We start from the raw sequence: 17937 nt of genomic DNA on the forward strand, positions 1-17937 counted from the left end.
TGATTTCGTTCAATCCGGGTTTTTGGTGATCCGAACATGGTCCGGCCTATCAAGTCCAGATTAATGAGACTCTATATAATATACTTTATGACACACTGACTCATAAAAAAAAAACTTGTATCAATGTCAAATAAAAAGACTATGAATGTAAAGTTCGCTTATTATTTTAAAGAATGAATTGTGGCAGCAATGATGGGGTAGTTATTATTGCAGATCTCCCATTGACGTCGGTTCAACAAGGAATAAAAGAATAAAATAAAACTATACATCAATAGAAATAAAAATCAATACTAAACGTTTAAACTTTAGAAGCTAGACAATTATTATACAATATAATGAAAAAAAAATAACTTTTAACACTTGATTATACTTAAATAAATTACATAAAATACTACATGTGGACTATATAGAGTGTGGAGTAGATGTAAAATACACGAAGTAATGAAAACTATAAAATATAAATACCTATAAAGTTATACAACATATTTTACATAATATTATGACACAGTTTCCATTTATATATTATATTATGTTACAAATAATTATGATTTGTTTTAACATTAACATGTTAAATATTAAATTCTACATTTTGAGTAAAACAATACATTTATTGATTTTACAATGATGTTTTTTTGGCGCCTATCATCGCCTTTTGGATTAGCGAAATTGATTATATATTCAACTTTGAACTTTAAAAGGTTTTTAAAACAAATTCGATGTATTTGATACTTCGATGAGTGAAGGTCAACAATTCCAATACTTTTTAAATTAATCCAGAGAAAAAATAGGAATAAACTGGAATTCTTATGCGAAATCGATTTTGTCTTGTTTTGTTAATTTTTTTTATTTAAAAATAAATAAATATAGAACAGTAAATATTTATATCGGCATAATTTGTTTTACGTAGGTATGTGAATGTGATATTAATATATAACTTAAAAATATTTTTTCCTCTTTTTGTGCTACTTAATTAGGTTCTGATTTATAAACAATTGAATTTTTTATTTTTTTTTTTTATTAATATCAATTAAAAATTTACCAAGGTAAAAATGCTTGAAAATTTAGTTACAACGTTTTTTAATAAGTATTTAAATTTTTAAACTTTGAATTTTAAAATCTCGAAAAATACAAGTTATTTTTAGTTAGAAATACATAAAAAAAAATTCTGTTTATTCCTAATATTTTAAAATTGAAAACAAGGTTATTTTTAAGTTTTTCAACCCATATGAAAAAAATTCCATCGGAAATCCTAGTTAATTTTTTAAAAGCATTTGAAGTACTAATTTTTATAACCTTGGATACTTACCTGTATAATACAACTATTTTTGTTTTTTGTTGTAATTCAAAAACAAACAACCATAGATGCTTGACATTTTCACAAATGTTAATATTATAATTTTCATTATATGATAGAATTTTCAACATTTTTAAACTCATTTTGACCTATTTATAAGCATACCAAATTTTCAATTTTTTTTTATTTTTTTTCTATAAATATTATTTTAAAATTTTTTACTCATAAATTTTTTGAAAATGTAATACAAGATTCAAAATAAGTTTTTTTTTACCTGTATAAAAATATTAAAAATACTAAGGTTAATTTTTTTTGTATGCATTTTTATGTTCAAATTTGAACGAAATTATATTTTCAAATGATAAATAATGATATACTTAAATTATTTTATTATTATTTAAAAATATTTTTTGTGGAAACTTAAAACTTAAACGTATATTGTATAATTATGAAATTTATTATACCCATTGACATTATTGATTTTTTTTAAGATATTTATACTATAAAACTATTTTTATAATTTTTCAAAATATTTAGAGCAATATTCGTTTTTTAATATAATTTTGTAGTGACAGAACGCTAAACAGTTAAAAATATAGTAATTAATGATTTAAAAACTGACAAATTTTGTAGATTTAAATATTAATTACCTTAACAAAAGCCCAAAATAGCTATCTGATTTATGTCAAATATCCCTAAAATATGTATCGTAATAAATAAGATATATATTATTGTAATATTGTCATAAAATAAAAATCTACTAATAACCACTATGATTTGTCTTACCGTAATCTTGTTTTATCTTTTTTATTTTGGCACGGGTAAACTTAAAAACAGTTCGATAATCTTGGCACAAGAGAAAACCAAGCAATAACTGTACTTACAGTATGTTATCATGCAGTTCTTGTACGTTATATGTTTCAAAAAATGTCAGCAATCGTAGCAATAAATATTATTTATATATTGTACTTACACTGGTTCAGTTATATAGTTTGTTTTAAATTTATTTTTCGAAAATAGTATTACACTTCAGCCACTACAGGTTTGGTAATACAGTATTTGTATGTCCAACTGATGAGTAAATAATAGTCAAAAACAGATTATAATTTTTTTTTTATTCTTATAAATATGATAATCCTTTATACCTAATATTTAATGAATTGTAAAAGTCAATTCATAATTCCTATTAAACAACTTGTTTACGTTTTTTTCTTAGAGTTGTTATAGTTTTCATTCATTCATTCCTACACTGTACTGCAAGTTATAGGGTGGCCGTCAGAGCTTTACTTTCATTAATAAATAAACAATGTTTACTTATTATTATTAACAATATACATCTAATATATTTATATAACAACTATCGACGATAGGCTATCGTCTAACTTCAATTTATCTGCGATTTTTTAATTTGAGTTTTCAAATCAGTTTACCCGCAGACCCAAGTACGAGTATATCATCTGAATTTTATTTATACTATTTTCAAAATATTATTAAATACGGAAATGCCATTTGAATCCTGTTTACTCTTTTATTGAATATTTTATAGGTGAAGGTATCCCAAAATTGGTACATTGCATAGGTATGTTTATTTTATTTATTATTTATAATTTGCAGTGAAACGGGTGGACAAATATGTACAGTATGCTGATGTACCTATATATAATATCATATTAAATATTTATACACACAAGTTTAAGTTTGATAACGGTGAACTAGGTAGAGATAACTTATATATTTATGAAAACGTACGACGTTTATGATATTGCCGTAGCATTGAAATATGGCGAATACTCTGTAAATAAAAAATCGATCAATATTTTATTCTACAATAAAATGTTTTACACGCGAGACGCTACGAGTTTTGCATCGATGTTGAGGATTCTACTAGATTTTTTTTTTTTGCTAGAAAAAAAGGTACATCGATTTTTCCAATATCGGTTCTATTGTTTACCTATTTGAATTAATATTTCCAAAACAACACATATATACTTATATACACATATATACGTTTGATATTCCATCATTGTAGTTTCTTACAACAACGTGTTTAAAATATATTAATTATGTCGTTATAATTATACTATTGGCCCAAATTATCTAAAAAAGAAAAATATTTTACTTTAAAAAATGTTTTAATTAGTCAGATGTAGATTTTTTTAATAATTACAGGTAAAAATGTATAAGTGCGGATCGAAAGATTGTTTTATGACTACCAGTATACCTACTGATATTGGAAAAATCGATGGATTTCCGATTGCGATACTGAGTACTACGACTGACATCATCTTTAAAGAATCCTCTCCCACCACCACCATCTGTATAATTATATTTTTAGTGAATGTAAAAATGCAAAATAAAAATTATAAAAGTTCAATCATTCATAATACGTATATGATATATGTATATTATATATATATTCATTTTTTATTTTGCTTTCTCGGTCGTTTATCCCGGAGGCGGTTTTAATTTTTATTAATGTATTTTTATATATATATATATATATATATTTAAAATTAAAAGCTACGAAATCGGTACGAATTCTTTGACTACGGGCCATGTTTACACGAAGGGATTCTGTTTATATTTCGGATTCGTTTTATTGTCTAGAAGTTAGATGTAGGTACGCGCGCGCGCGAGCACACACACACATGTGGGAGGGGAATAGTGTTGTAAACTATTAAACACGAGATGCGCGCAGGGAAACACATACAACACTTGTACGTTAACACATGTTGAGCAAAATCGGCGTTTCTGACAAAAAAAAAATAAAAATAAAAATAAAACGATTTTTTGTGTATTTCAAAAGTCCGCATGACATGATGGTAATGTATAATGATATAATATATCATGTATATATTATATTGTAAAAGTGTATGTGTGTCTGAGTACCACACATTGGGTACGGGTGGTCCGTTTGAGGATCTACGAGATTATTGAATACCTACCGCGTTTACCGTCTTCAACGTTTTAACCTTTTTTAATTTCCACCTCTCGTCTTTTACGATGGGCTCCCTTTATGTACGTCACACAGTGATAAATTCGTTGGAAATTTCTCGCAAAAAACCAAAAATATCCACTTTAAAAACACTATTTATAATAATGTCTATATGACTATATACTATATAGAGTACACAGTGAGTATAATATATTTCGTACTTACATAATATATATACATACTAAAATAGTAAAATATATGATTTCTGTGCGCTATGTTTTATTTTTAAATAAAATGATTTCAATAGTATTAAAATAATCGTATAACTATTTACACATACATGTAATACATATTGATTTAAATAAACTATTTTCAGCCTTTTATTCAATACAAAATATCGAACATTCACGTTTTGTCGATATAATATAATATTATATAGAGAGAGACTAGAGATGATGTTCGATATTTGTATTTGCACAACTGATGGTTGGGCCAATTATTATATTATTTACAAAATGTTAAAAAAATACATTAATAAATACATTTTATACATCACACTATAATCCTAAAAAATAAAACTTTATGTACTTAACTAACAAAAAGTATAATTTTATTGTATGCACTATACATATTACATATTGAAAGATTATATTCATTTTTGTTATCTATAATTTTTTATGACATTTTGTTTTATATCCGCTGGTAGTTTATTTCGCTAATATATTACATAATATAACATAATATATGTTTAAATTTTAATAACGAAAAGTTTTTTTTTCAAACAACTAACTAAGAAATATATTTTTTGTCTTAAAAAAAAAAAAAAAACTATTATAAATGAATTTAAAGTATTTTTATTTCGCTACGTATATATTATAATGTACTGTACTAAGTTTTCTTACAACAGCTCACTGCTCACACTGAAGTCAGCTATAAAATTTTTGTGAGTGCTTCATGAGACTTTCCAGGTAATCATACTATTCAGAATCAAGATAAAATATTCTAATATTCATTGAAACTTAAAAGTGAAAGACATATTGTTGAAAGGAATCGTGCGATAACCTAATGCTTCAATATATCGATTTGGTTACCATCCATTTTAATGTCTACGAGCGTTATATACATTTCGTTATGCACGATAATATCAAACATACATTAAGCCGAAATATATCTTATTTTATATTTATATATACAAAAGAAAATTCCCGATTTGAATGGTATCTGCGGTTTATATATGTTACTGTGTACATTTATAATATACGTTTGATACTTTTTTTTAAATGCGAAAGTCCAATGCATACACGCTTCATAATATATATAAAAACTACGACAGCTTAACAAAACTTTGGACAGTCATAATAATGGTGGAGACTTATGTGTTGTGGTAATCCGCTACTGGCGTTCATAACGTTGTCCATGACGGTCTGTTGTGTTTGTCCGGCCGCAGTCGCTGATCTTCTCGCAACCGTGCTATAACCTGCAATAAATCGATTTAATAATGATAATAATAATAATAATAATAAGATTAATAGGTATTCAATAAAATAACAGATTAACGTCGTCGTCGTCATCAGACGCTAGACGACTAAAAATATGATATCATAATGGCTGGCGTCTGCGAGCGTATACATTTTTCACACCCACTTGGCCACTTATACCTTTTTGACTTTTAGCCAATGTGTAGCGAAATCGACACGTTTAACTAAGAAGGAAAAAATATGTCATCGTATTTCACAGTCAACAAGTGGTTATGTTTTAAATTATATATATTACATATTTTGACAAGGCCACGTGCGTTTCGGAGGACCTACACGATCGGTGACGAAACCTCTTGACCTTGCATACGAAAATAATTAAATACCTTTATGTATAAAATGCGACTATACATGGTGCAGAACACTCGTCGTCATCTCGCACCCAGCTCTGCACATTATATTATTATTATTATATACTTTCGACTCTCGCTCCCTGTGACACCGTGTATATATAATGTATATATATAAATAATGTGGCTATTATACATACACCATAGCACACACGACCACACTGCAGTGCTCACCCGAGGGGGTGACCCACACAATTAGACGTTGCGGTCGTCTAAATACGTGGAGGTCAAAGGGATCGTATCGTACACAATAATAATATGTAGGTCAGAATAAAAAATATTATATCAATATGCATAAAAAACATGGTTTGACCCATTTATGTTATGTATTACATATTATTATAATAAGACAACGAGGTTTTCTTTTTATAGGACACTGTTTCTCAGTCACAACACACTGTTTATTGCCAACATGTGATATAAAATTGGTCCACGGGGGTTTATTTTTTATTTTTTATGAATGCACAACGAAACGCATTTAAACGATGCGTGCTGGCGACCTAAAGACTGTTCGTAAACAACTAAAACCGCCATGTCGTACGTTCTAAATAATATCCACACAAAGATCGCGTTTGTTTCACTTTTTAAAATCGTCGGACTATAATATATATTATACATATATACATAGATATAGATATTAACGTCATGTTTAAAATTCGGCCCTACGAGTACTCAGTAAATCCGTATCGACAAAAGCCACATCGTTACTATTATTTATTACACTGACAAGCAGAAATAATGATTTATTTCTTGAAGAAAAAAATAGAAAGAGAGAACGAAAATTCGTTAACCGTGACACTTTTGAGTACAAGATTCGAAAAAAAAAACCATCATCCTGAAAGTATTATAATATGACGATTATTATATACTCGTAGATCGTAATTATAAATCGGTTCGAAGATTCCAATAAAATTAACACTATTATTTTAAGATTGTAATAAAAAAAAAAATTGACGCGTAATGATACGAAGATGATAACTATATTAGCTTGGTGATTTTATTATTTTAATTCACGCGCTCGTTTTGTATTATTGTTATTGCTCTATACTGCGTTTGGTTTGTGTCCACCCGTAGCTTACGGTTTTCTGCGTGGCAATAACAATAATGATAAATATTCGAAGTATTCGTGCCACTTGGTTTCAATATCACAAGTATCATAGTGCGGCTGTGTCACTGTGACTACGCGTGAGGATTATCGTGTTAGCAGCTCGTAATAACCATTAGAGCCGTTTTGTCCGCATGTGTCAACGGTATCTATGGCATTATAGAGTTTTAGATTTTAATTCAAATCAATGGTATTATTATTTGTGGCCAGTTGGGCGTATTTAGAACTTCGGGTCATATTTTCATTTAATTTAGGCATTATAGGGTTTTATATGATATAAGATTAGTAAAATTACTGTTTTGTTTGTGCGGTGGCTACTGGCTAATTGTGAAATAACAATTATATTTATAATTTTTCATTCATTTTATCTTATTTATGTAAAAAGTTTTTAGTTTAGAAAAATTAGAAAAACATTAGGTGCTTTTATTAAAAACATTGTTTCTTTTTAAACTTTATATTATAGTTCTCTTGTTGCAAGACAAAAATCTTATGTATAAAATATATATGTATTATTAAATTAGTTCTATATTACTGACGTCTAATGGAAAATTTTTAAAAGCTTAACATAGAAAAGCAGTTTCTTTGTAGATGATAAATTTAAGATACTTATATACTTAAATACATGCATAATGCCTTAGAGAGTTTGTTTTAAAATTCCACAGTTTTTTTTATACCAGAAAATCTCATAAACCATTAAAGTACGTTGTTTGGCGAGCAATCCGGATAAACCAATCTCGGAATCGTTTTTAAATGGTTTTTAACTACGGCTGAATGACTGCACCTGTCCAAACCGTTTTACATTTTGTTGTTGTAAACTATTTATACAGAAGGGCATTTATAGTCAACACCTATAATATTTCACCGAATGGTATTGATTAATTTTTAGTTTTTATAAAAAATAATTATTTTATTATAATATCAGAGCGAAGGATAATTATAATAATAATTAGTAATTTTGAGCGATGAAAAGGGATCCCTAGTTGGCGCAGTAAATTATTTGCTCTGCTTTCATTGCATTTAAACACACTGCGCCTATTATAAGTATAGGTACTTGACATATTTCAAATGTAATAAAAATTCAAAATTAAATAAATATTCTAACAAAAGAATACATTTTAGTTCTTTTTTTTCTTATCATTTTATACATCGAAAAAATATTTAATTAAACGTTTTAATTTATAGGTACATAGATTGTATATAGTTCTAGTCGCAATGCAGTATTAAATATTAAGAATAAATCTTTTGATTTCTTTATTATTTTGTTAAGATTTCAAATTTACAATTATCTATTTTTTCCATTAATAATTTTTTATAGTTTTAAGAGCTAGTAACTACAACCTACAATTTACAAACTATTTTGACTTGAATTGTAGTATTTTAGAATTACATATATCTATTATAAGAGCTCTAATATAATTATTAAGATCGTTTTTAAAATAATAATAAACATGTTATTAATACGAGAATGTACTTTGCAGTTTGTTTATATAATATACACTTATATACATCGTATTTTTTTATTATTTTTTAAAAATTATGGTAAAAATAGGATAACCAAACGATTGATCTTTATTATCATATAAATTCATTAAATTTTTGTAAAAAAAATATTCTGTTGGATTTTTTTACTTAAATTTAAATGTTAAAATTGTATACCTATCTAGGTAATTTATTATTACAATCGATTTAACTTAATTATATATACATAAATTATATTGGCATTGACAAATTAATTGTCACATCTGATTTATGAAATGACAACAAAATTTCGGAAATAAAATATTGACAACCATTATTTATAAGTTTATGATAATATAGTAATAGTATAATATAATAAATAGACATACAGCAGTAGCAGAAGCAGCGTAATAAAAAACGCAAATAAATAAATTACAGTGGGACTAATATTCTCATATTAATTATTCAGATTTTCATGTAACTCATTAAAAAAATAAAACAAAAAAATATTTTTTGTTACTGCAAAAATTACTCTTAAATTATACGTAGCAATCGTGGCGTTTTTTCAGTAAACTTATATAATGTATTATGTGCAAACGTAAAAATTATAAATTTTATTAAAAATGTAATCTAAAAAGTTGATAAGTTTTAGGCTTTCATTTTCAAAGAATTATTTTAAAATTTAAATTGTTATTTATTATTATATATTGTTATTATATTATTTATATTTATGTTTTATTTATTCATTTTATATGTAGTTGAAACTTTAAATATATAGTTACTTGTTAAGCATTTGGTTTCTTATAATTTTTTTCTATGCGTCGCAATATTTTATGAAAACAATAATTATAATTCATAAAAACGTTAAATGTATTCTATTATATTATATCATACCTTATAGTACACCATACACATGCAATATTATAATGACGTGGACTATTAAGCGCTTTAGTATCACAAGGGATATATATTTTATGCATATGGATGTTTGTTCAATAGGATCGTTGACATAAAATGTACCGTGTGAAATGCAAAAAAAGCAGACATAGTTTGTTGGGTTAAAACCTAAAATCGAGGTCACCAGAGCGCTTGATGGGCAAATTTTTGTTTTTAGAATTGCGGTATGGCACAGCCGGCAGGTGATCCCGTTTATATATAGTTCTAATTGATTCGTTATTGCTCTCTTGACTCTTCGCTTACACACCGGGAGTGGTCAAACACTCCAGTCACCGCACAACACGACAAACATTCTCACATATTAATTGTCGACGAGTCCTTTCTACTCAACCACTCACACAAATACTAAGTAGGTTTATACAACAAGATCAATTTAACGACCTCTATAAAGTATTTGATCACACTTGTTAATATAGAACAATGTAGGTGCACATATAGGTATGATTAAATATTTAAATATAAATAATGAATAGGTTTTAATTGAGAAAATGAAATAGATACTCACCATTGTCGTGAGTTAAGTTATACTGGCAACCGTAATCAAACTGTTCTTGGTAACCACCCGTGCCGCCGACGTAACCTTCAGACTTTTGACTTTGCCAAAAGTTGGCCGCGAAATGGTCCAACTGGTCGTTCCTGCTGCAGTACCCTCCACCGCTGTTGATGCCTATTCCTCCACCGCCTGCACCACTACCGTAATCCTGTTGCTGTTGTTGCTGGTGATGGTATCCCGCGACCACTGCAGCCGTTGCGTCTTTGTAATCGTATTGGTCATGAAGGTAACAAGCCGACGATTGTGATTGTGGTTGTGGTTGTTGGGGATGAGGTTGAGTGACAATTGGTTGCTGTTGCTGCTGTTGTTGTGGAGGCTGTGATGGCTGTGGAGGTGGCAGAATCGGTGACAGCTGTGTCTGTGGCAACGACTGCGATTGTTGCTGTTGCACGGACGGATGATGGTGATGCTGTTGCTGTTGTTGTAGCTGTAGGTTCTGGTGATGATGATGGTGGTGTAGATGCTGATGGTACTGTGACGTTTGGTAACCACTACCGACGCCACCGATCGGTCCAACAGTCTTCTGTTGACACTTGCGACGGAATCCCCGGGGTCTTCGTCTGAACGAGCTCTCTTCGAACATCAACTCCGACGCTGGATCTACTGTCCAGTAGTGACCTTTTCCCGGACGCCCCAGCCCTTTCGGCAGCTTGATGAAACATTCGTTCAGTGACAGGTTGTGCCGCACTGAGTTTTTCCATCCCTATAAAAAAGCATTTTTTTTACTACAGGGTTAGGTATGTTATAATGTAATTAATCACTTATACACATATTTGGACAACGTAAATTATCTATTTAGTATGAAGTACAAGTAGATATGAGTACGTAATTTATTATAATATTAAGTATAATATTTTCCCTTACGTATTTAATTTACGTTATGCGATACATCCAACAAAGAATTTGTAGTAAATACAAGGGAAAGGTAATTCAAAGAAGTTAAAAATAAAATGGTTAAAAGTAAATTTATAATTACATAATTTTATGATTTATCGTACAAAAAATAATTAAATATGATTTTCAAATTAGGGTAATTTTTGATTTTTTAAACGCCTATATAAAATATTGATGGACCGCTGCACGGTTTTTATGTGTGCCCTACCGCGCTATACCGTTACCATGTTATATAATACTTAAGCAGTATAATATGAATACAAATATAACACTATTTAATCATATCACTACTTTTATGAAAATTTGTAGAGCATTTTTTTTAGTTAAAAGCCATGATACATATATGTGTATAATGGATACTAGACACTAGTAAAGTAGTAAACAGCGAGTAAGAAAATATCTTAAGTTAAAATGATAACCTGAAAATGTCCAGTATCCATTAAAATGGCACAATATGGCAGTTACGTAATTTCAGTAATTTGTTTCAATATTTATGATTATAAAAATATAATATGAATATATTTTAAATATTGTTTGTGATAACATATTTTAAAATTTAAAATGAATTTAATTTATTTATTTTGCAGGGATTATTAAAAAAAATTATTATATAAAATTTAAATTATAAACTATAAATGACTGTAAAATGTAAAGTTTAAAGTAGTAAAATTTAAAAATTTGTGCTAAATTTACAATAGAAAACTGTGAAGAAATGCTACTGCTAATTAGTAATTACTGAAATAACACAGTACCGTCAGTACCTACTACCTACTACGATATATCTACATCGTTTCAAAAAAAATGTATTTAGTACTATTATAGTGTTGCTACAACTATAGTGCGCTACTTCCAAGTTCCAACCACTGATAATTATTAAATGGCAATATGACACGCATGTACGGAACAATAGCCAACCAGACCCAAATAAAAAAAAAAAACGTTGATATATTATATGATTAAAAATTAAAATCATATTGTTATATTTTTCAAATAGAGATAATATGATAATATGAACCTTGTAAAAACATAGTAATCAACGTTGGAAATTTGTGCTCGTTTTTCGCTCGACATAAATAATAAGTTTTATTTCATTTGATCACATATTAATATATTATTAATATCAATTGTTTTTAAAATCGCATTTATAAATCTTAAATATTAATCCTTAATTATTTAATGTAGTTTAAAATGTTTCAATAAGTTATAATTTTTAACTATACACATTATAAAATGTTAATACAAAATAAATTATGTCGAATCCGTGAAAATAAATTAATATTTACTATTAGAAGTCTTGAAAATTTAAAGTGGATGAATGTTGTACAAATATGATAAAAAGTAAAACCACGAATATTATTATAATATAATTGTTAAATACTACAAATATATGGAAAAACTGAAACATACCTACTTAAAATCAATCAAATAGAAATAATAAACTATAATATTTATTATCTTTGTGAAAAATTTGAGTTACCTAGCCTACATAACTCGTTTATAATATTAAACATTTATTTAAAATAATTAACGTAAAGCTGGCTTTAAAAAAAATTCACCTAGAGCAATGTTTGTTATTTTTTAGACAACTTCTGTCTAGTACGACTTCTAACCCTATAAATATTTCATAATTAAAGTATACATTTATTTATGAGTCATCTACGCGATAATCCTTAGTTATAAATTATAATAATATCATTTGTACCGACCTTTTAGTATTCTTTATTAATTGCCTCTATAAGTATTAGTTACAGCCAAAATTACGAGCTCATGATAAATACTAGTTACTTGAGTTATTAATATTATTGTGATTAAAAATCCTGACAATTATGTTTACTATATTAGTTATTACAATTATATTGTTATTTATGCTAAGACTAAGTATTAATTATATATACGTGTTAAAATCGATGATATCTTTTATGAGAAGTCGTCGTTATAATGATGACCATAGCATCTTATATGGTTTATCATTTAAATATTGCATACTTTTAAGAAATACTGTAATTTGTTACTTATGTGATTGACTCCATAAACTTTACTTATAAAGGCATTTCGATGGGTCTAATATGTACCTACTAATAATCACTTGAAGTACATTACACTTTTACACTAAAATTTAAACAAGTACAAAAAAAAATAATGTAGTTGGGTACCTACTACCTATATATATTTTATAATACCAATTTTATTAGTATATCACGTTTGTGATACACTAACAATCAAACACATACCATATAACCAATTATATTGAAGTAAAAAAATGTACCAAGCAGCACTTTTAATTAATGATGTAACTAATAATTTATTGTTGGCTGTTTATGTGTGATTAAAATTAAAAATCTTGAAAAAGTTACATTTTATTATTTGATAGTGCCAATATATCATATTAGACATGATAAACTATAAGAGTAAAATCCTACTTAGTACTTACACAATTCGATAGAAATTTAAGTAATAAAGTAAACTTGACCCAGAAAAAATCATATGGTAAAATAATAAATTGAATATTATTTCATAAGAATTTTTATTTCACTTAATTTATTTTTCATAAATATTTCTTTATTTTTTTAACTACCATCTGTTGGTCTATTCTATGACAAATTACTCCCGATTATACTATAGCATAAACAACTATTGATAAAATGTATGTATCTATTTACAATACCTAATATAGTAATAATAATAGTAATTATTGTAAAATATAAACCAATATAATGGCTGTTTAATCAACGAATCTTACAATAATATATTATTATTTATTAATCATCAAGTATATAGGTAGGTAATACATTTTGATATTATATACATATATAATATATATAAATTCTATGCTAACAGTAGTCAATTATGTTTTGTCTTATATAGGTACGCAGAATGTAGCATACAGTTTTAAAAATTTGAATTATATAATATTTTGACCAACTGTATAACAAATATCTTTACCTATTAAATCATTTAAATTTTTATTATATTGGTACATATTAAACCTATAAAATCTACTTTTATAGGTAGGTACTATGTAGTACATACACATACTAAATAGTGTACCTATATAATATGTCTTACACATAAAGTTAATAAAAAAAAAAAAAATTAATCATTATTTAAAAGAAAATTAATGTATTTAAATTACCTAGCTATATCATACACTATAACTATTATTACTATTATTGTGTATATTATGTACTATATAAATAATATTAAAATAATACATAACTCACGCCTTATTTAATATAATATTATGTAAGATTTATCTATAGATGTAAATCTTGTAAGATTAAATATTACTATTATATATACACATCTAGTCCTTAGATTAATCAACTAACTTGTAATTTATTCGTTTTATCTCACTTTATTTCATATTTATTTTTTTATACTTTTTTACAATATTGGATTAATATTTTGACACCTAACTATTATATTATATACGTTTGTATTATTTTTATCTAAATGGCTGTATTTTAATGACGCGTATATGTCTATACTTTTGACACAAATAAATAAAGAGTAAATACCTACCAACACGCGCAGTTATGTACACCACGATGATTCTATAATCATATCATATCTAAAGCCATAATTTATTATAAAACACGTGTATTTACCTGGTAGGAACCTCTGAAGAAAGGGAATCTGTGCTGGAGGAAAGAGTATATTTCGCTCAATGTGAGCCTTTTAACCGGCGAACTTTGGATTGCCATGACGATTAGGGCTATGTACGAGTAAGGTGGTTTTTCGGACCTACCGGTCCCGACACCACCGGTCGCCGCCACTGTTTTCGTAGTCGTTCCGACACCGTTGTTCTTCTTGCAATTGTTGTTGTTATTGTTATTGTTGTTGTTGTTATTATTATTATTATTGCTGTTGCAGAGAGTTTTCCTCTCGTCATTTTCGTCTTCGGTCTTAACGATCAACATATCCATGCCGTTATTTCGATGACGCTTGCGCTCGCGCGATCGTCTTTTAAATTATTTTAGAAGTAGACGACGCGTGCACGATAATAATAACCAAAAAATAATTGAACCAAAAATTGTTTAAATACAAAACAGTAAATAATAATAATTATATTTTATTTAACGCACTCATGTATAATATTATACACAGTAAAAATTTATTTACACGAACTAGTACCGTAAATGTGTATATTATACGGACCGTTGTTTACATCCGTCGTACACTATTCACGCATTACTAATGCAACCGGTTGGAGCGGTCGGGCGGACTGTCACCCCGGGCGGAGCGGCGGCTGGACCAGAGAAGAAAAAATGGGCAGGACGGTCGTCGGCCAATCCGTGGCCACCACCGTTCTCGATAATGCGATAGTAATAATAATGACGATGATAATGATTGTAGAGGGACACGCAGCCTTCTACGACGCCGACACCTCGGCGATGTGCCAACGCCACGCGTATATACATTATATACGAATAATGTTATACACACCCATATAATAGTATAGATTATTTCTTCATTTTCACGTATAGAAATGCACGATATTATTATAATTATTATATGTTATTATATCAATCGTAGTATAATATGATTGATAACAAATATTAAAGTTCCCCGTGTACGCTTCGATTTGGCTGTAATACCCGTATTGGAATGCGCGAGTGTTCCACTGCGCGTTTCATAAGAATTTATAGTCATATAATGCCTTTAATGTACAAATAATAGTATAGTCAAATAATGTATGAATTTATAATAGATGCAATTCTAATCTGTTGATGATTCGATCAACAACTTTATAGTGTTTATTATATACATATTAAGTATCATATATATTATAATTTGATAATTCCAATTTCAATAATGTGCAAGTATAGTAAAATGATGTATATTTAACTACGTATGTTAATATTGTTAACACGTCAAATATATATGGCAAAATAGGAACAAACTATATAAACCACCGTTGTATATACAACTACATATAACTATTTTACTCAGGAAACAATAATGGATGCAGTATTGGAATATATATATTATATATTCAATGACTTGAAGAAACGTTTCTAAGAAAATAAATAATTAAATGATTACACTGAAAATCAATATTATACCAATATAAAAGTAGTCAGAAGATAAAAAAAAAAGTAAAACATGTAATGCGAACTTTTAAAAAAAAGTGATGATGTATTCAGATGGGAAATATAATATATTTAAAATTAATTTACACCGCAGTTGTAGCGATATAAAGAAAGTCATTATCACATTTAACTTCAATGTTGGTTTAAGATAACCGTAAAATGTACCTTTGCACGTAGAGAAATATTACTATTTTACAAGAATATATTATAAAGAGTACCTACGATAAAATACAATTTATACAACTCAATGGACACTGCAGTGATACTGTCAAAGACGACAAAGAGGTTAAAATATCTACGAATAAAATGAAAAATGTTTAAATTCTTTAAAACAATTTCAAGTTTTATTACTAACTATATTTATGCAAGATAATTGAATATTCTTATAACTACATTTCAAATTATTGTTTTTTTTTCATTGTGGCACGTCCGCACACCATATATTTATTCTATATTATAATTATATAGTACTGTTTTATTATACCTTAACTGTTTATTTTTATATTTAATTTGCAGTTATTACTTATTTTATATAATATATGTTTATTACTCTGTACTTCTACTTATGGACAGAATATTTTCTTTAAAATAAATGACCAATAATCACATTATTATTATTGATTTACAAAATAACTGAGAAAACATAAAAAAAACTTTGAAGAAAACACAAAAATAGTTGTTGATAAAAACGATTTATTTATGTTATTTTAATTCATAAAAAATAACCGTGGGTACTTGGAAATACCACTAAGTGTCCACATTAATATTTCTTTTTATACATTTTATAATTTTAAAAATTATTCGACTTTTTTTGTTTAAGTTATTTATAGACATTTTAAATATTTTTCTTTAATTTTCAATAAAATTGTACGCTCTGTAAAAATGCTTAAACATATAAACAAGTTCCCTCATATAAGTAGTTCATACTGAAACTAAAAAAATGGTATAATCATTTTAAATTCAAAATAAAACGAAATTAAAATATAAACCAAAAATAACAATTTTAGTTATTTTGTTGTGATTTCCACGGAGATTCGAAACTTTTGCGTATATTATTGTTTTATATTATACACAATGACATTTTCAAAATATTTTGACTAATTTTATCATGTTAGGTATTTATATACAATTAACCTATTCACATTGTTCTAAATCGATATTGACACAGAGGTTAATATAAACAATATATTATGATATTATAATATTAATAAAAATGAAATATGATATAATATAATATAAGCTATTAAAAAAGTTAAATATTGATAATATAATAAATACATCGTTTCCCTCAAAAATTAATTCAGTCTGCCATACATAGTCATTGAAATAAAATTGATTACTATATATAAATACATCTTACAATTTCCTTTAAGTACTATAAGTTCTAACAGGTCGTCTTCGCTATAAAAATTGCTTTTTATATGCAATCATTTATCAATAAATATCAATTCAAAATAACGGTGGCTTAATATCTATATGACGAATAAGTACACTCGACCCATCCTTCTATACCTAAAGCAGAGTGGTTATTTACATTTTTCCTTTTTTTTTAAATCAATTTTAATTATACACAATATAATATGAACTATATGTGAACTTCAGTACAACCGACCTAGAAATACGTATTTCGGCGAAATAATTATGACATATTTATGTCGCTTACTTTAATTAAATATTACCTATATACGTGCGAACACGTCGCAATAGTTTAAAAAGTCGATGGGATAATTTATAAGCTGTATTTAAAATTAAATAAAAATATA

General features: G+C 27.1%; 1 protein-coding gene across 1 annotated transcript; it reads right to left on the reverse strand.

Annotated features, from left to right (window-relative positions):
* Positions 1-5107: 5107 nt before the first annotated feature.
* On the reverse strand, positions 5108-15261 carry LOC113553983 (forkhead box protein D1-like). The gene is made up of 3 exons (XM_026957599.1): positions 14690-15261; positions 10140-10890; positions 5108-5706 (listed from the first exon to the last, which is right to left on the reverse strand). The coding sequence occupies exons 1-3, from the start codon at positions 15005-15007 to the stop codon at positions 5564-5566; spliced, it is 1212 nt and encodes a 403-aa protein (XP_026813400.1). The 5' UTR covers positions 15008-15261; the 3' UTR covers positions 5108-5563.
* Between the last annotated feature and the right edge of the window lie 2676 nt (positions 15262-17937).

The sequence above is a fragment of the Rhopalosiphum maidis genome, chromosome 2, assembly GCF_003676215.2.
Source record: "Rhopalosiphum maidis isolate BTI-1 chromosome 2, ASM367621v3, whole genome shotgun sequence".
Taxonomy (NCBI): domain Eukaryota; kingdom Metazoa; phylum Arthropoda; class Insecta; order Hemiptera; family Aphididae; genus Rhopalosiphum; species Rhopalosiphum maidis.